The following is a 20,219-nucleotide window of genomic DNA, read 5'->3' as shown; positions in this document are numbered from 1 at the left end:
GTCTATAAACTCTGAAAATCAGAAAGTCAGATGGGAAAATAATAAGATTTTACAAGAGATCAAAACTTTGTTATCTAGTTTTAGTTCTTGGATATTATCTCATGTTAAAAGAGATGGTAACCATGCAGCCGACGTAATTTCTACGAAAGTTAGAGTTGATAAACTTATTTTAGGAAAGTATAAGGATTATTCTCCTTAGTTAATCAAGGCATATTTTTTCTGAACCTCATTCATATCAAGAAAAAAAACAAAGGGTGCGCCTTTTCACTTCGTAAAACCATCGATACCCTAAAACTGTGAACTCTCCTTGGGGGAACTTCTCCCCCAAATTGTAGTATTCAGCAACTCATAATAGACAAATCTAATATGGGAAATCCTTCAAATCCCAGATTAGATGGCTCTATTTCTTTCGTAATCTGGAGTCTTGCTGAGTCTTAGTTTTTCAATGAAATATCTTATTTACAAAGGGGAAAAAAAAAGGTCTCCATATGACGGATTCAGCTAAGGCCAGTTGTTATATTTGAATGCAATTTTTACAATCAATCAATGAAATACCATAAATCAGAATCTTACCACAAACTTTTGACGGGAGGTATGGGTTGAACAAGATTAGGTCGTTGATCAAGTAATATAGAAGTGAACCTTTTTTTTTCTTATTATTCTTACACCTGGATTACAGTCGATGTTTTTGTTATATGGTTAAAGACCCAAATTTCAAATTTTGATTCATGTGATCACTGTATACACAATCATAATCGTCATAGTTGAAGATTTCATACTGCTGTCGGAACTGCAATTCAAATAATTACTCGTCTAAAATTGCAATCTTGTTAAGTTTCTCAATGACTCATCAGAGTGGCGCAGCGGAAGCGTGGTGGGCCCATAACCCACAGGTCCCAGGATCGAAACCTGGCTCTGATATTTTTTTTTGAATAGTTTTTTTACTCCCTGTAACGGAATGTAGTTTTTAAGCCTATTTTTTGAGAAGAAGAGAAATTTTTTTTTTACCTACTGTAACGGAAATGTTACTGTGAAGATGTTAAATAAAAAGTAGAACTCAACTGACTCGAAACTGATACTTTCCCAATGAACTGAACTCAACAATTGTTGGCAGCATGACAACCCAATGCAAACTACTAGAGCGAGAGACAGAGAGATTGATGCCCAGTCTCATACTATTCTAGACTGCTTTTGGCTCTCAAAAAGCAGCAACTGTCACCAAATAAATTGCCACCCTAATCAAACATTGACAAAGGGTTCAGCAGTTACTGTCACCAATAACTTGCCCCCTTATTACTGAACCATGATAACAAAGCAAGGGTAATTAAAGGGGGAATACAGCAGTACAAACAAGATAACGATCAGTTACTGGTAAAACAAAAAGAGAGTAATTCCATTTCCTGCTCAAGTTCATGTGAGATTCTACATAAAACAGGATATCCAAAAAAATTGATGCAAGGGGTCTATTATATATACAAAAATATCCTTGAACATCACAAGTATCAGTCAAATGGACAGGCATTCCATTTCAATCCAGAAAAATCCATAAGCACTTACTCCAGTGGCAAAATGCAAACTTGTAGAAGCTCCATGAAATAAGAAGATGAAACCAACTCCTTAAGAGAAGTATTCAAGAGTCGAATCCTCCAAGAATACCTTTTCATTGATCTTTACTGCCACTTCCCTGTATAATTCCAGACCCAATCAAAATATCAGACATGCACTGTTGACGTATTTAATGTAATCACAAGTTGAAAATGAAAGTAAAGTTTTTGGTAGAATGAATAATAACTTACACTTGCTCTTCTGTCCAAAATGTAAGAATCTGGCAATGCTTTGGGATCAAGCTCCCAACATCCCTGCAGCTTTTCGTGTACTTTATTCGTAAGCTGGAAAGCAGGAATTTGATAAGAGAATCTAAGTAGATCAACTGCTGGTATTTCCATAGTGATTTCCTTCCCATTTCTTTTACTCTTGAAAATAGTTCCAAAATGAACAGTCTCGCAGTTCTGCTCCAAAACCAACACCTGTATCAGCTGAGGTTTCACTTCACGGACTACGACAATCTCGTATTCACATTTATCCAGATCAGAATGCGATAATTTAGGATTAAAGTTCTTGTATAACGCCCACACCTCCCCTTTCCGTGGGTTGATTTCGAACTTGCTAGTCTTGCTAAATGTAACTGGCCTTGACATATGAGAGAAAGACGCAGTTTCATCGAATTCTGCCTTCGAACCATGTGTAAATGTCCCACAACAAATGGGAATTTGTTTGTCAAGGCATTTAGTAGCACCCTTCGGTAGACTGCACGACTCGAGCCATCTTATCTGCAATTTGAAAGTCGGGGACAGTTCAACTTTTTTTACGTGAGCATAAAACTTAGGCAGTCCATCTAAGTCGCAATACATCGCCCATATTTGACCACGCATAAATTTTTGGGGAAGTTTGTCTTTCTCGAAGTTGTAGTACATTGCTTCTGGATTGGGCATAATGGGGTCCACAGGCGATGGTGAAGTGGATCTTGGTTTTCCAACACTGCCCACTGTATCTAAGCCATCAGGATTATTCACCGGATCTGAACCAATGGGATTCTTCTGAATAGGTTGCCCAGCATTTTCATCAGGGTCTGTGCTCTCCTGTGGCTTACTAGTCCTCTCCATCCGCGGAGAATTAAGTAAACCATTAGAGTCAGTGTCTTCACTTCCAATATTTACTTCCACTTGTGTAGGATCAGAAATCTTCTCAATGTCACTAGGCAAAGAAGCAGGATCAAGTTCAAAATAGCCTTCAAAAACATCTTCTCGTTCTTCGCCACTCATCCTATAAGAAGGAACCCTATGTGAAAACCTGAGAATTTCATTTGGTGGTATGTGCAACAAATCTTTTCCATTGGCTATGATTGGCCTAAACAGGCTTACGAAGCCCTTGATCTTAACTAGGTATGCTATCTTAATGCCCGATTCCTCGCTATAATCTGAATGGACTTCTACAAATTCATACTCATAATTTCTGTGGTTGTCTGGATCAGAGCTCCATTTAATGTCCCAATTCTTGTAGAGTGCCCAAGTTTCACCTTTTCTGGGATATATCATGTACGGACATTTACCAAGGATTTTTTCCCACTCAACCCTATGAGAGAACTTATTAGGATCCTCAGTGTATTCATTCTTTGAGTGTTTGAACTTACCACAAGCAACAGGCAAGTCCTCAGTCATCCAATCAATCACATATTGATCATCAGAATCAGCCTCTAATAAAGTCATCCTCACCTTAAAATCAGATGAGAAAACTTGCCTGATCCGAGCATAGAATCTAGGCATGCCATCAAAATGATCGTAAATGGCCCATATCTGACCAGCTGCAAAGCTTTTATCCTTGTTGAAATCAAAAAAACCAGCTAAAGGGACTTTATCTACTTCAACAGCATCTTCTTTCCTACTGTTACATTCACCAGCTCTATCCTTCCCGTCAAGAGAACTTTTTTCATGTGGGGCCAATCCTTTATGTCTCTCCACCTTATTTTCCTTGAGATCAGCCGAGGAAACATGTGCCTCATCAGTTTTAGAAGCATCACTTTCTATAGTTGCTTCAGTCTGACCTTGTGCAGCATTAGGAGGTTCGGTCACCCTTGATTTCTTCTGGGACCTGCAGTTGTCCGTTGACTTGCTTTCCCTCTTCCTGGTCCCATTCCCAGAAGATCCATTTTCTGTCGCCATCCCATTTGTTTTGTTTACGTCTCCTTTGCGCAAGTTCGCGGCTTCCCTCCCTTTAACTTCAGAATCACCACCAACCTTCATAGTGGATCCATTTTCTGTCGCCATCCAATTTGCTTTGTTTACATCTCCTTTGCGCAAGTTCGCGGCTTCCCACCCTTTTGCTTCAGAGACACCACCAACCTTCGTAGTGGATTCCTTCTCAGATCCTATCTTTTTACTATCCTGGCATGTATCTTCTTTCTTTTGAGCAAACGACTCTTTACCTCCAGATGCCATCCCTTGAGAACCCACTTCATGTCCGATAAAGACTTTCCCACAATTTGGACAACGTAGACCTTTGCCCAAATATTGTATCTGATATTCGTACCTTACACTGCAAAAAGGGCATAATGTCCAGAATGAATACCGTCCATTAAAAACCTCGGGTTGGGTCTTTTGCTGCTGCTGCTGTTGTTGTTGTTGTTGCTGTACTTGCTGCTGCTGTTGTTGTTGTTGTACTTGCTGCTGCTGCTGCTGTTGTTGTTGTTGCTGTACTTGCTGCTGTTGTTGTTGTTGCTGTACTTGCTGCTGTTGTTGTTGTTGTTGCTGTACTTGCTGATTACTCTGTTGAGGATTCCCAGGATGGGGATGTACCCCAGGTTCTTCTCTTGCATTTTTATAACGAGCTGCCTTTGCTTTAGCCTGCTTCAGTGCTGCATTACATTTCAGATCATATATTTTCCTTAGTGCGGGGTCCATAAGCAACTTCTGGGCTTCAACGATCAATTTAAATGCACCTTCTGAACCAGGAAACATGTTCTTGTCAGGATGAAGTAAGAGAGCGAGCTTTCTGTACTGCTTATTAATTGATCCCCCATCTGCTGTTCGATCAACCTGAAGGATACTGTACCAGTCTTTTTCAGACCCTACTTTGGTCTCCGCAGAACAGTGTACATCACATATAATTAGAATCTTGGAGATATTTTCTAAACCAGGGTATAGTTGTTGGGCCTTAATGGCAGTTTTCCTTGCTCCCACAAAGTCATTGTCTTGCATCTTCTTCTCTGCAATCTCCTTGGCTCTGATGGCCTCTTCTTTGTTGCACTCCATCTTTCTCGTCCTTCAAAATAGTTTCCACATGCAAAACAATGACAGCACACTGTGCAACATTCCCACAAAGATATCAATAACCAGAGGGTTGCACTTGTGAACAAATAAAAAACTTATCCACAAATGAATAACACAAGGGAAGAAGAGAAAGCAGAGGTGTAACGGATAGCAGAAAAAGTTACACCTACGAACAAAGGACCAAATACAATGAGAAATCCAGACTTCACCTGCGAAAATGAAGCAAACTTCCAAATAGTAGAAGAAACCGAACCACCTAGAATTCAAATCTGAGACAAAAAAACACAGTGTTAGCCATAAGCAAACCCATAAAAACACACCATCATAATAAAAACAGGAGCAAAATGTGTCCCCCGAAAAATGCAGATGCTTAAAACAGATAGGACAGCTCAAATGCTTGGAACTGGCATCTCTTGACAAAAGTTATGTCCCTTTGTTAGAAGTGGTAAGCCAACATCAACGAACACAGAGAAGATCATTCAAGTTTCCCTTTCTTAATTTTCACCCAAAATGTTTCAGAACAATAATTGTTTTCATACATGTACACTGTGGTCTAATCTAGAAGAGCATTCAATGATTTTTTATGTAGCATGATCAATTCGCACATAAGAAATCAAAACAGAATACCTATTTCCATCTTAAGAAATCAAAATCATGCTTGACCACAACAAACACTATCTTGAATCCACTCACCGTCGAGGATCCGTTCCAGCTAACACTATCTTGTTTCATCACAGCATGTCTATCAATCTCTAATTTTTCTTATAAGTCAAGAGAGTAACCGTTCATAAGAACCTACAAGCATGGTTGCACCAGTGTGTACCCACCATTCTCAATGGTATATCATTACTTTAGAGTAAAGCACTAAAATAGACACAGATGAGGTCGCATGGTTTCCAACACAAAATCCAGTTTGCGGTCAGGTCGGCAACAAATTTAGAATTAAGCAAGAAAAACAAGGATTTTGAACAGTGAAAATGCTAATTTCAGAAACCTAAAATAGTTCCCACAATCTTAAGACTAAATTTTCTGCTTTGCATCTTTCGGGTCTCAAAATAATCATTTATACAAGTGCATGTTTCTTGATATAACTATGTGAAGAATTAGACATGTTCTATAGTCAAGAATTCTAATTCAGGGGAATACATTGGAGCATCAATATCATGTTTCTGTTACCCCGACTTTCAAATTTGTGTGTCTGTGTATACCTAATCAAGCAAGCATCATCCATTTGGAAGATTTACATCACATTCAAGATGCTTAATTGAATTAGATTCTTCTCAGTAACATTTTGAAGAATGAATGAACAGAAAAAACCCTAGTTAAACCCAAACCCACAACCAGCAACCAAATAGAGTAGAAATCAAAACCCTAAGTTTACCAAATTAGCATCATCACAACAACCAAAAAGAAAATAAAAATTCAAACCCATCATCAAAAGAACACAACAAACCCATTAACAAAAACACACAATAAACCCCACAAACAGTAACCAGCCCCCCTTTCAGATAATAAACCCTAAAAATCAAAGACAATAATACCAATACTTGACATACAAAAGAAAACGAAGACACCCTTTACTCATAAACCCACAAATGGTATAAACCCTAGAAATCGAAAGACAAACTTAAACAGAGTGAGAATGAGAGAGATAACTTACTAAGTACTGGTTTCTTCAAGCAAGACAACAGAGAAAACAATGGTGTTTGTCTCTCTCTCTCTCTCCTCTCACTCTCTGCGAAGAAGCTTTAGAGAGAGAGAAAAAACTGTTGCCGCTTCTTCTTCTTCACCAGGTTGAAGCAACTGCGGGAATGGGGGAAACAGAGAGACCGAGAAATGACTCGTTGAATTGATTTCTCTTCATTTTGACTCGGAAAATCTTGTCCTGCGCCAACTTTAATTACTGTGCCACGTGTTAAAGATTGATTTGATATCTGTTATGCTATGCCACGTGGTACGGTTCTTTCTGCACACATATTAATTTTACCATGACTGCTAATAGGAGAACAGATTTGCCCGACCGAGGTACTGTTTCAGAGGTAAAAAATGTTTTGTCCTATACAAAATTTAATACTCCCCCATTAAATTGGTTCCCCCTATTAGAAGGTCAAATTTATCGGACTGCTGACCACCCTCACTCTGTACAGACCTCTGGTTAAAAGCAGTAAATTTATTCTGATTCAATTGTCCCAATTCGAGAGTTTTCCATTCTAGTATCAGGTTGGACCAATTTGAATTCCCCGTCAAAACTTGGCAGTTTCTCTACCAGGCAAGTGATTTCTCCGAGAAGCAGAGACAGAATTCTTTAGCATCTATAGGAGTAAGTATCCTCATGCTTTGGAAGAATTCAATGAGCCTACTACAACTAGCAGTTATTCCAGCATTTTTGAAGGCTATAGAACTCCTGTAATTTCCAGTTGTAGAATGAAAGACGCCCAAACTGGAACTGCTAACATGCAACTGACAGTAATAATATTACAAGACATGGAAAAGGAACAAAGGCATCTCTATGATTCATAAAAACGAAGGGGAGAGTTTCAATAACCGAATCCAAACAAAAGGGCAGGAATAAAAAGTTAAAACAGTCTTGTGGCGGTAACACTGGTAACTACTACTACTGAATTCCAAATACTCAGCTTTCACTTTTTCTTCTCTGCAACTCCAGCAGACCTCATCTTACGGAGAACATTGGACATCTCCTCTCTCTTCTTCTTTGCCCTCTTGTGTGTACCGAGCTTTCTCTTTGCAACTTTCAAAGCACGCTTATCTTTCCCGACTTTGAGAAGTTCAGTAATCCTCTTTTCATATGGAGCAAATCCAGCAACTTCCCTGATTAAACTCCTGACAAAGAGAACTCTTTTACTGGTTTTCTGAAATAGAAACAAAAGATACATATCAGCATTTCAACTCAAATGCCTCCAGAATTATTCGCATACATAGCTGTTTTGAACAATTACAATTGAAAGCGGTAAAATCATGTTTGATTCAAGAGCAACCCACTTACGCATTCAAACGATAGAATAGATAACAATGGAAATATGTAAGCATTCTGATCACAAGAAAGATAGCTGGGTTTGAATACTTACCCCTTTTCTAGCAGATGGGCGTGGAGCCAACTCCTTTGTTGTGACAATGTGTCCTTTGTTTAAACCCACAAAGAGGCCACTCTTCGGCTGTGGTGGAGCCATTACTTACCCCTGTTATCAAAGACCATTTTGGTTATGTCTATGAAAAACAACGATACAAACCAAAGCTGTCTTATCACATAATCTTCATAACTAAACTGAAATTCCCAACAAACAAAACAATCAAAAACATTATACACAAGATGATGGGCTTTGCCCCTGCATCACAAGATGTTGGGTTTTAGATTTTCATAGTTTTCCTATAAATCCCCTACAACAATAGACTAAACTTCTATCCATGGATTCACCTAGGTATAGGATGCCCAGCCACAGAAAAAATATGACACAAACAAATACAATATTACGAACATTTCACTGGCTTCAAATCTTTTAACTACCAATACACTGAAGCTGTCTTATAACACAATCTTCAAGAACTAGCAATAGCAATGGCATAATAGCATACATTTCAGAATCCAACTAAATTGAAATTCACAACAAACAATCAAAAACAGCAGTTCCAACAATACATCAGATTTTCATACTTTTTCTATCAATCCCCTACAACCATGAACCAAATTTCTCTTACATAGCTTCACCAAAACATATGAACCACCACTGAAGTAATTTTAGGTGATACAGGACACTCCATTGAAGGTTTTACAGCCAATATTTGACAACCAGCGAGAGACACTGAACAAAATTAGCTTAAGTAATTTTAACTATACAATAACTCAACTCAACATCACAGATTTTGAGAATGGAATTGAAAAAATCAAAAACTTGAACGAGACCTAACATACTCATGGCTACTGCTTATCAAACCTCAAGATGGGTATACACAGAATCACATAATCAGTCATACCCTAATGAAAAAACAGTACTAGAAGAACAGCAGAGACAACACTAGGTCATTTCAAGAAAATGAAGTTTACCTTATGATGTTGTGATTCGAGATGGGATCTGTGGAATGAAAACAAGAATCAGAATTAGGACTTCGTAATTTGTCGAAAAACGATTGAAAATAAAATTAGGGTTTTGTAAGAATTTTATTGTGTTTTTCTTTACCTCAGAGACGAAGAAGAAGAAGCGGAGAAGAAAATTAGGGTTTTCGAGGCTTGTTTTTATTTAAAAGAGAGAGAATTAGTAGATATGAGTATGTTGGGAGGTTAATTATGTCCTTATGCGAACCTGAACGAGATTGGACTTGGGTTTTTGTAATGTTTGCAACGTTGATAGATATCAATAAAAGCCCAGTCCAACTTACAACATGTTTGTTTGCATCTGATTTGACTTGGCTCTTGACTCGTCCCGAGTCAGAATTCAGACCATTTGCTTTTTTATTTCTTATAACACCTGGCTTGACCTTTGGCTCAGAACCAACCCTTGACTCGAACCCATTTGAGTCAGATATGTAAATGCCCTAGACTCGAAGGGTCTAACCACGAAGTCGCGTATATTGACGAATATATCGTGAATGTTTTATATCAAACATTTTTTTTATATTTTTCTTTGTTTTTTTTACGTCGAGCACATAGATGGTATCAAACCCTAAATGTCCTACTAAGCTGATCGCATTCATGTTTATCAACCCATCTCTATATTTCTTTTAACTTATTTCTCAGAAACTTGGTGATCAACGAAATGCTTTCAAACTCAGCTAAATGAGTTAAACAATCTCTCAACAAAGAAGGAAGTGATTCAGGGAGATGTCAATTTTTGAGTTTGAATTGTCATCAAAACTCCTTTGAAGACTCGTAAGAAGCTAATTGTATAATATGTTTTTTATCATGATTAGTTGAATCTTGGAATAGATTAATCAGTATTCATAATTGTAAAATCTATTCAATATCTGTCTACGCCTTACGAATTAAATATTTGGTATACATATGATGGTTTTGCTTTTAGTCTTTCTTCTGGCAGGTGATGACTAAGATCCTGCCTTTTCCTTTTCTTAGGTAAAGGTTATCTGGTGTGGTTATCTTTTTTACAGAGAATAACAATCATGGAGGGAGAGTTCTATTTTGAAATTGTGCTTAATGATACATCTTTACAGGGAGTATAGTCATAGAAATTGGGGAAAGAATTATTTCTCATAATTTATTTCCTGATAAGTGACTAGATCTTTTCTTATTATATTTTACCGTATCGAAGTTAATAAAAGATTATTCTGGTTAATCTCTTTCCTGATGAGAGAACTAAGTTAGTTGACCTTAATAGACTCATCGAAGTTAGAGACAATTTATTTGTGTAATCATATTCCTAATAAGTACCTTAGTTATTTTTAAACTCAGTTTAGCTTATCAAATAGAGGAAAAATGACTTCGGTAATTGTTTTCCTCATAAAAAGATAAGTTAATACTTCTGGTAATTTCGATCTTAACAAGCTTATCGAAGATGGTATGTTGGACCTTCGATTCACTTAGACTTTTATAGGTTGTTGTGGGAATATACTCAGTTGAACACACTAAGTGTTCAGTCGTGGTTAGCAAACAACATACTTGACTTGTTCCATTTCGATTTTTGTTCCTTCAAGTCGGTATTTGTTGAAAACATAATATACGAAGTAAAGTTTGTTTACTTGTCTCTAGTATTAATGATTTGATCATTACAGTATGACCAAAGTAGGAAAAAATGATATACTAGTTGTTTTATACAACTTGAGTGTATAGATTTACGAAGTATATTTTAGCTATGGAATTCTTGAAATGATTACACTAATTGGTAATTCGTTATTATTTAGTATATTGAACTTCCGGATGAATTTAAACCTTGGGATTATGTTTGAAAAATAATTTTATAAACATATATAGTCTAAGGAAGTAAACTTTGAAACATTGTTTTATAGTTGAAAGTGGATTCAAGACCGATCCCTGGTAAGGACCGGTCCTGATAGAGTTCAGTTCCATTTATACATATTCGATATGTTTATACTAGTAATTTCTACAACGTAAGTATATGGATTTACGAAGTGTAGATTATCTATGAAATTCATGTTCTCGACACTAATTGACTGATTGGTAGCTCATTATAATTTAGTGTATTGAACTTTCCGTTGAATCCAAACTTTAGAATTGTGTTTGAAAATCAATTTCATAGTCATAGTTTAAGGAAGTAGAATTGCGAAACTTGTTTCATAGTCAAAATTGCATCCATGATCGATCTTAACTTAAGTATAAGACCGGTTACGAAAACGATCGCTGGTAAAGACAATTCCATCGTAATACCGATCCAAGATTGGTCCTGAAAAGTATGTGTTTGTGGGTGAAAACTGTTTCTGCCGGTTTTGGTAAATTCGGGTGTGTGGATGAGAAACAAATCTAAACCCTAAACAATGCACTGCACGGGAGTACTTTTGGTTCGAGAGATCAATCTGTACAATCCTGTCCTAAACCAAGAAATGGCTGTTCTAGGCTTGCTTCGGTCACAAAGTGAAGAAGAAGGGTTGGTCTTAGGGAGGGAAGCGAAGAAACTGTTGAGACCTGAATGGTTAATTCAAAGGTGTGACTGTTTTATGACTTGTATCAGATAGTGGAACTGGCTTGCGGAATGAAAGCTCTCAGTTCTTTGGTAATTTCTGGATACTGTGTTGTTCTCTAACCAAAACTTGTTCTTTGGTGGAAATAGGTGAAACCTATTTATACAAGTCATAATAAAACGTACCCTGGTCTCGTAGGAAGTGGGAATGATTGAGTGATGGAAGAGTGTGTAACCGTCATATACCGTGCTTCCATGATGAAGGAAGGGGATCCGTTTATACCTGTTACTTCTTGCAACCATTAACTGTCCCGCTTCATGACACTTTCTTGTAACAGGCGTATTTCACGCCGCACGCTGTAAACCGCCAGACCAATACCCTAATGAGTATCCCCCAGTTTGTGACATGTTTGATGTCTCGAGCGTTTTCGTGGAAAACATGTAGCAGTTTTCTACGTGTGGCAAGTCAAATTCAAGAGACTTGCCGCAGGAAAATAGCATGTGATGTTATTAGGCTCATCTGGGCTGGTCTCCTAAAACTTGCCACAGGCCTATCAGTTTGGTAGCGAACTCGGATGGCCGAGATTATATCTCGTGAGGAAAGGTAGCCATCGGTTATGGCCACACCATGTTGATGCATGGCAATGGCATAATGGTGTTTTTAGCGTATGCCAGTGGCACAAAGGTTCAAGTGGCGCCTGGCGTAGCCATGACCACTAGATTTAGGCTCATCTCGGCTAGTCGCCTAAAACTTGCTACAAGTCTGTCAATTCGGTAGAGAACTTTGATGGCCGAGATTGCATCTCATGAGGAAGGGTAGCCATCGATTATGGCCACACCATGTTGATGCCTGACAATGGTACAGTGGCGCCTTTAGCGCATGCCAGTGGCACTGCAGCATGGCTGACATAGTTCGTGCATGGCAGTGGCACGGTGGAATAGCTGGCATAGCCTGTGCATACCAGCAGCGCGATGGTGCAAGTAGCGCCTAGCATAGCCATGGTCACTAGATTTTGGCACATTGGTCAGTCAACGTTAATAGAATCCGTTCTGTGTATGTCGATGTCAAGTTGTTTGCGAAGATTACTTTGAATATTGAAACTGAAAAATAAAGACTTCAAGACTTTTCTTTTGGTTTTGATCTCTATATCACATCTTTCGTACTTGATTTTCAGGGATCCATAAGTTGTTTATCTTGATAAACATAAGATTGTAGAAAGATCGAACAAACTGTTAGAGCACTGCTCGGTCGAACTCGCATGTGTTGCTATCTCAAGCATGTTTGTCAATGTTAGTGATAAAAACTATAGGTCTTGATTTTTAGTCTACTATTAGCTAAGTCTCGGACTAGGATAGAAAGTGTAGTTGAGCTCTAGACTCCATGGAGATCATCATACAAAGACGAGGAACTACTCAAGGAACTGGGGGAACATCATCGACTAAAAGGTATGTGGAGACTTGAGCTTATATATCACTCAAAAGTCTATCAACTCTATCTCCTATCTTGAGACAAAAGCCGTATTGCTGTATAGAATATGATTATACACATTTGCTATTTCGAGATGAGTTTATCTCGCTTATCTATTTCTCGAAATATGTGTTGGTAAGCTTTCTCTTTGTCCAAGTTCATCTTTACTAGTGACGAAAGTCATATTAGTTTCAATTACTTGAAAATCGCTTTGACGAAAAATAGATTGTAAACAACAACTATATAACGTCCTCTAAGAATGTTTCAATGATTGAAATGAGAGTTTAGAATATAACCTTGAAAGGATATAAACATTGTGTGATAACTCATACATGTGTAAGTCCTTATTCCTTGAACCAAAGTATGCGTACTTTGCTGCTCAGAAAAACCGGAACTGAAGTCTGCGTACCAGTACGCGCACTGTCGGAAGTTCACACCACGTGAATTTCTGCTGGAGTTTGTGAACTGAAAAGAAACTTATTACGGGTACTTAAGTCCACGTACCCGTATGCGTACTTAAGTGGGTTAGTTTCTAAAAACGATTATTCGTGAACTTAAACTTATATAAACTAAGGAATGCATACTTGCAAGCCATGGCTATAAAGTTCATGAATTGATTCGAGTGAATCAAGTCGTTTTTGCTTCGATTGTGTTTTATATACTTCTATGAGATCTAAGCAATTGAACAACTCTCTAACTAGTTCTCTTGAGTCATTTGAACTAGTTATGATTAAGATGAATATGGTTGATATGAAAGTGCTCATATGGCTAACCATTTGGTTAAATACTGTTGAACCAACTAAATGTACATGTTTGGTCACGGTTACACAAACCTAAATAAACGTGCATTTTATTTGTGTGTAACAAGATAAGTTCGATCTAACGGTTTAAAGAAATTAGCTTGAATCTAATTAGGTTTTCATCTAACGGTGAATATTGAATGCTTTGTTACTAAGTTAACATTGATGGGAAACCCTGATTTGAAAGACTATATAAAGGAGAACTCTAGCAACTGGAAACCTAATCCCCACACCTTCTGTGTGATACTAGTTGTATTAGCTAGAGTCGATTCTGCTTTAACCTTAGGTTTCTATCGAGACCCTGTAGGTTAACGACTTGAAGACTTCATTGGGATTGTGAAGCCAGATCCAACTATTTTCTCTGTAGTTGTGTGATCTGATATTGTTGTTTCTGTCGTATATGAGTATAATCGTAAGATTGGCTTGATATTAATTTCTTTGATATGCAAGATATAAAAGTAGTCACAAACACCTTCGTCTCATCGTTTGTGATTCCGCAATATCTTATTTCGATAGTCGATTAAGGTATTGTGGAATATAAGTCAATATTTTGAGAAATGCACATTCCACATATTATTGTGAGGTGATTAATAATTTTTGGCTGTTCTTCGGGAATATAAGTCTGGGTTATCAATTGGTTCATGTTCACCTTGATTTATCAAAAGACGGAACAAAAACTTGTAGGTATTTCTGTGGGAGACAGATTTATCTATTACCGTAGATTTTTCTGTGTGATACAGATTTTTTTATTAAAGTCTTCGACTTTGGGTCGTAGCAACTCTTCGTTGTGGGTGAGATCAGCTAAGGGAATCAAGTGCGTATTATCCTGCTGGGATCAGAGACGTAAGGAGCATAAGTGTACCTTGGATCAGTGTGGGATTGATTGGGGTTCAACTAAAATCCAGATCAAAGTTAGTTTGTAGTAGGTTAGTGTTTGTAGGGGCTTAATACAGTGTGTGTTCAATCTGGGCTAGGTCCCGGATTTTATTTGCATTTGCGGTTTCCTCGTTAACAAAACTTCCGGTGTCTGTGTTATTTCTTTTCCACATTATATTTGTTTATATAATATATCACTGGTTGTGCGTTGAATCGATCAATTGGGTTGATTGAAATTGATTGATCCTTGAACATTGGTCTTTGGTACCGTTCAAGTGATTTCTCTTGTATTCAATTAGACTCGAAGATTTCTATTTGCTTGAGTAAGTATTAAATCGAGAAAGTGAGATACAACACTTTGATATACTTTTATTAAGATTGAGTCTGACTGTCTACTTGATTTTATTAAAAGTATATTGGAGTTTGTCCATACAGATGCTAAGCGAAATATTGGGTGTGGTTGTTAGACCTCCGCTTTTTTACAAACTGTTTGGTTGCATTAAGTTGCTTGGATAAAGCTTGTTCACTAAGATTGATTATTTTTATCTTTGACCAAAAGAGTTTATTAATATAAACGAAAGATCTTTTCCTCTATTTTATCACTAGTCTATAGATTGATTTGTGTGATCTATAAGAGAGTTGGTTACAGAAACAGATTTAGCCTTTTTTGTTTCGGGTTACGATCCAAAAGTGTTGAGAGCAGAAGTCTTGACAACGGTGAAAAAACTTAAGATAGTAGGCTCTCTATTGTGATTCATGTACGTACACCAGATTGGTTATAGGTGCAGCGACACTGAAGGAACTTAATAATGAAACAGTGACTTGGTCTCAACTATACGAAATGGACTAGGTCCCTGGGTATTTCTGCCAATCAGTTTTCCTCGTCAACAAATTATTGTGTGTCGTATCATTACTAAAATTTCGGCATTATAATTATTGAGTAATTTCACTTTTACATTAATCAACATGGTAACAATCACATAGTTAGTTAGTTTCAACTCTGACTATTTACCAAGTACACTTGTTAAAATAATCTTTTGGACGTTGTTATGTCGGCAACGTTATACAAGGTGTATCTGTATATATTCATATCTAAAAGATTGTGGTGTACTCTTGTCATTTCGAAGTCAATGTTCCTTTCGCCTCTCATGATCGTAGTTTTATATTTATTTTATTATATTTTGTAATATCTAAGCTTAGGCTCTTATATTCAAGCTAGTCTGATGTTGAAAACAGTAAAAGCCAAGTCAAATTCAAGTTCTAACCTAATTAAATGGAGAAAAAACTTGATTATCTTGCAGAAGACACATAAAAACTTGTAATGACACAAAATTTCTCCGCTTGGGTTTATTAGTATAATTTTATAAGTATTTATGATGAACCACAAAAATCAGTTTATTTTTATATGTATTTGTATAATCTTATATGCACCAGAGATGAAGATGCTATTTATGATTGAAGTCATACTAGCCATGGAAGCATAATTTACACCGACTTGACAAAGTGTTATGATATGAAGACGATTCCTAAATTGCTAAAGAAAATACACAACGAAGCAATTTCGTTTGTTCTGAAGTTAATCGTGAGTTGTGATAACAAAAGGACGATTGATATCTTAAAAGGTGTTGTCGAGGGTGAAAAATTCTTAAGAAACTAGATGAAAAATAATAAAATCACGTGCTTGACTTGGGTAGTGATGAAACGGAGATGCAAATTTACGGTTTCAACGCATATTCCATGAGGAAAACTATACTTCGTATACAAAGTTGGGATGAAAAGAAAGAGGGAATGAGTAACCTGGATAGTAGGTCAGCTTGAAGATGACAAGACTCCTAAGTGGCTTGTTAAATGAGATGTTAAAAAAAATCCCAACAAAAAAATTCTTAAGAAAAGAAGACTAAAGACCGAGAAAAATTTTCAACGCTGTCACTCATCTGAATAATATTTTTTCAAAAAGTGTCCATAAAGAAAAACTCGTTGCGTACTATGTAAGGACCCAAACATTTGACAAGAGAATGCCCCAAAATTCATAGGTAAGCCAACATTATATGTCCTAGTGTTTGATATTTTGATTAGATTATGTTCCCACAAATGGCATTGCTGAGTTTATTCTAAGCTTGAATGCATGTGGTTTCCGTCAATCTTCTTAAACAATTAGAAAATATTTGGATTGGGAATTAGGACTATCGAAATTATAATAACTTTTATGACAACAAATAACCGACATGTCATTCTAATCATATCCATCTACAGTTTCATTCACATTTAAAAAAAAAATTCATCTTATTTTTAACAAATCTCATTTATTTGGAATATAACCCGATGTGTTATGATGTTAATCAGAAATCTTTTGTTCCTGCCATTCGTAAATAATGCATAAAGATCATAATATGACTAGTTTGAATATGCACAAGTAAATTTCCGTAAGAAATCTTTGTATTTATTTACGGGATTCCCTAGTTCCAGCTTTGATGTTAACCCCTTCATATTGGAAATTTTTGCAGTCCTAGAGGCTAAAAAGATTCACTACATTTAGTATGCTAGAATTAGGTTGCACACCTTGGAATATTTTATTGCCGTGAAACCAGAGGGGTAATTAACTTAGTCATATGTATCTGCTAAACATGACCACATTATGATTATACTGATTAAATACAATTCCCTTTCCAAATTAAACACACACAACTTAAAGAATTAAACTAGCAAAAGCATTTCAAGTGATAGAAACACATTCATAATTTAATTATGAGATATGACTCATATGCTAAAAGTGCATATTCAATATAAAAATGTGAATGATATGTGTGTGTTGACGCTAACCAATTTTATTTTTATTTTTAAATTAAGGATATATTTAAAATATATAAATACAAATGTAAAAATAGTTGAAAGCCATTTGTCATATCGATATATCAATCTACATTAATTACAATTGTTACTCGGAAGAAAAAAATTCGAATATCTACTTTTTAGAGATTATAAGAGAAAGAGAGTACAGATTAGAGGCGTGCAAAGAGAAAACATAAGAAATTGGAGAAAAGTGAGACTATTTAAATAAAATTGAATATCTATTGTTTAGAAAACAAGAAATGAGAGTATATATTAGAGTTATACAAGAAGAAAACAGAAAAAATCAGAGAAGAGGGAGACTAGTTTAAGAAATAAAAAAGTAGTAGATGAGCTCAAGAAAGTTTTAACAATAATTGAATTTCAATTTGAATGAAACTATGTGTGTGGGTGTATTATTACTTCAAATCAGAGTGTGTTTAATGATTTTATCAAGAGATTGAATGATAAGTGAGAATTCCCCTCTGTCATGGGAAAACTTTTTAAAAACCGCGTTCATGGCTACCCGGCCATTAGAAATTCCAGATAAACTTGATCCCGTACCTTCAAATGGTAAACCACTCTCGACATCATAAAGCCTAAGTGGTTGAGTTCGGAAAAAATCTCTGATATCCGCAATTAAATCTTGTTGTTGTAATAACTTCGAAATACGATCGTTCACATTATCGTTGTTCAGTCGTCATAAAAAATAAAACAAAAATAAAAATAATAAAATGAAATAGAAAATCATCATCAACGGAAAAAGATGATTATCACCTCATATATGGTTGTTTTTTCACACACTTGTCAAACTTCAGTATGTTATATGGTCTATTGTTTATCTGTTTATTATTTAATTAGTAGTTTCATGTAGACAAGTTTTGGTTTCAATGCAATAGGTTTTGCTGAGTCATGTGTATACTGAGAATGAAGAATAAATTGCACTGAACGTATTATCTTGCTTGAATGTTTTTTGGCATGAACTTTTATATTGTAGTCTCATACGAGGATTCTATAGATACATGTTTACCAACAAAATAAATAAATAAAGACGAATTATCACCACCATACCCCTATTTATTTTTTTTGGGAATCATAACAATTAAATTATGGTCTCCAACATTGGGAAATATAATAAAGGATAAAAAAATAAAATCGATTAGACATTTGTCAAACTAATATTATTTCTTAATCTAAAATATTTAATATATTCGCTTATATAGGTGGTACGAAGAGAGTATTTAGTTTATACGTGTTGGATATTTTCGAAACATATGAATTTTTTTTCGATAAGGGGATCTAGGGGGCGATAGTCAATAGCCACCATTAATACCTTTTGAAAGTGTCTGTTGGAGATGAAGAGGCATCTCCAATGAACATGAAATCCCTTATAAATATTGGTGATTATTTTTCTCGAAAACACATCAAAACTCGTTGTGATCTTCTTCTCAAATAACATCACTAGAACCCTTAAAAAGTGTGTTCTTGAATCTTGATCGAGTCAAGGAGGTACAATCCTTGAATTCGATTAGGGGGTTTCATTGAATCCTAAAGGCACAATTCATTGATATGTTGTACTCGTCAATGATTTGACAAAGGGTGAATAACTATCTTCTAAGAAAATCAAAATATCCTTGAAGTCAGTAGTACACCAATTCTTTATGTGTTTTTCATCGTTTTGTTCTAACCCAATTTTCAAACAATACAGGGTGTATGCAGTAACTTAGGCAACGACTAGTTAATTGGTCTGTGTATGAGTTGTATGCTTCAATAATTTACATCTTTTTTTATTCGATTACTTCTATTATTATTATAAAGTATGCTTAAATTTTAATAGTACATGGATGTGTAATCCAAAAAGTTGCGACATCAAATGTGATGTTATCCATGTTAATTATTATACTTCTCACAGTTATTCGGAAGGTAAATATTGTTAGTCACAAGATCAATAAAAACGCATAGTAAGTCGATGTTATGTTTGCCTGATACCTTAATTTATTTGCACATTACTCGGTCTTTAATTAATATTTAATTGAGTTATATCAAATTATTGATTATGCCATAAATTTAACAAAACATGCAGACTAAATATATTAATAGTTGAAAACCTATGTCTTCAATCGAACTGGAAGCTCAAACTAGTCCCCTCCGGTTTGAAAGCAGACTTCAAACCGTTAGATTAGCTTATGGACAAAACAATTATTGGTGGAGATTTTAGACCGGCTGTAACACCAGTGTCTTTAGCATGGCGTATGCTAAAAGATGCGCCGTGGCCTGAGATGAAGCTTCATCCAAAGCTTCCGTTGCATAGGAAAAAGGAACATTGGCCCTTGGATAATGTGTTGAAAATTTTCAGCCAACATGGTTGGACACCGAGTTGGCAGCGGACAGCCAACATGGCTGGACATCGGGTTGGCAGTGGACATCCTACATGGCTGGAAACCGAGCTGGTAATGTAAAACCAACATGGCTGGACATCAGGTTGGCAGTGGACATCCAACATGGCTGGACACCGAGCTGGTAATGTACAACCAACATGGCTGGACACCGAGTTGACAGCGGACAACCAACATGGATGGACATCGTAGTTAATACCGGCAGTGAGCAACCATCTTGGACGGTCATTCAGAAATTCATGGCAACGGCCATGAATAGTGAAGCAAGCATGTCAATATGCTCCCCTTTCCATACTTGTAGAAATTCCATTAAGACGTATATACAGAGGGGTACTTGGTTGAAGGTGCATATACGGACCATGCATAAAGTAAGATAGTTGTAGAGATGTACAACCATCACGGCTGGACATTAGAGTGGCCTATGG

At 36.4% G+C, this 20,219-nt stretch overlaps 2 protein-coding genes and 1 non-coding gene across 4 annotated transcripts; 1 reads left to right on the top strand and 2 right to left on the bottom strand.

Annotated features, from left to right (window-relative positions):
• Positions 1-849: 849 nt before the first annotated feature.
• TRNAM-CAU lies at positions 850-921 on the top strand. The gene has a single exon. It is a non-coding gene; the product is annotated as a tRNA-Met (tRNA).
• Positions 922-1,365: 444 nt separating this feature from the next.
• Positions 1,366-6,654, bottom strand: LOC113274559. The gene is made up of 4 exons (XM_026523933.1): positions 6,487-6,654; positions 5,036-5,095; positions 1,797-4,857; positions 1,366-1,684 (listed from the first exon to the last, which is right to left on the bottom strand). The coding sequence occupies exons 3-4, from the start codon at positions 4,806-4,808 to the stop codon at positions 1,661-1,663; spliced, it is 3,036 nt and encodes a 1,011-aa protein (XP_026379718.1). The 5' UTR covers positions 4,809-4,857; positions 5,036-5,095; positions 6,487-6,654; the 3' UTR covers positions 1,366-1,660.
• Positions 6,655-7,267: 613 nt separating this feature from the next.
• On the bottom strand, positions 7,268-9,127 carry LOC113274558 (60S ribosomal protein L36-2-like). Of its 2 annotated transcripts, XM_026523931.1 has the most exons (4): positions 9,020-9,127; positions 8,887-8,914; positions 7,913-8,023; positions 7,268-7,696 (listed from the first exon to the last, which is right to left on the bottom strand). In XM_026523931.1, exons 3-4 carry the CDS (start codon positions 8,012-8,014, stop codon positions 7,466-7,468), a joined length of 333 nt encoding a protein of 110 aa, XP_026379716.1. In that variant the 5' UTR covers positions 8,015-8,023; positions 8,887-8,914; positions 9,020-9,127; the 3' UTR covers positions 7,268-7,465. The 2 variants fall into 2 exon arrangements, with proteins under 2 accessions (XP_026379716.1, XP_026379717.1); XM_026523932.1 differs by lacking the exon at positions 9,020-9,127 and having other exon boundaries at positions 7,913-8,025; positions 8,888-8,910.
• Positions 9,128-20,219: the final 11,092 nt, after the last annotated feature.

Source organism: Papaver somniferum, chromosome 4, assembly GCF_003573695.1.
Source record: "Papaver somniferum cultivar HN1 chromosome 4, ASM357369v1, whole genome shotgun sequence".
NCBI classification, from domain to species: Eukaryota; Viridiplantae; Streptophyta; class Magnoliopsida; order Ranunculales; family Papaveraceae; genus Papaver; species Papaver somniferum.
The sequence above is the reverse complement of the archived record's forward strand: the minus strand, read 5'-3'. Positions and strand labels throughout refer to the sequence as shown.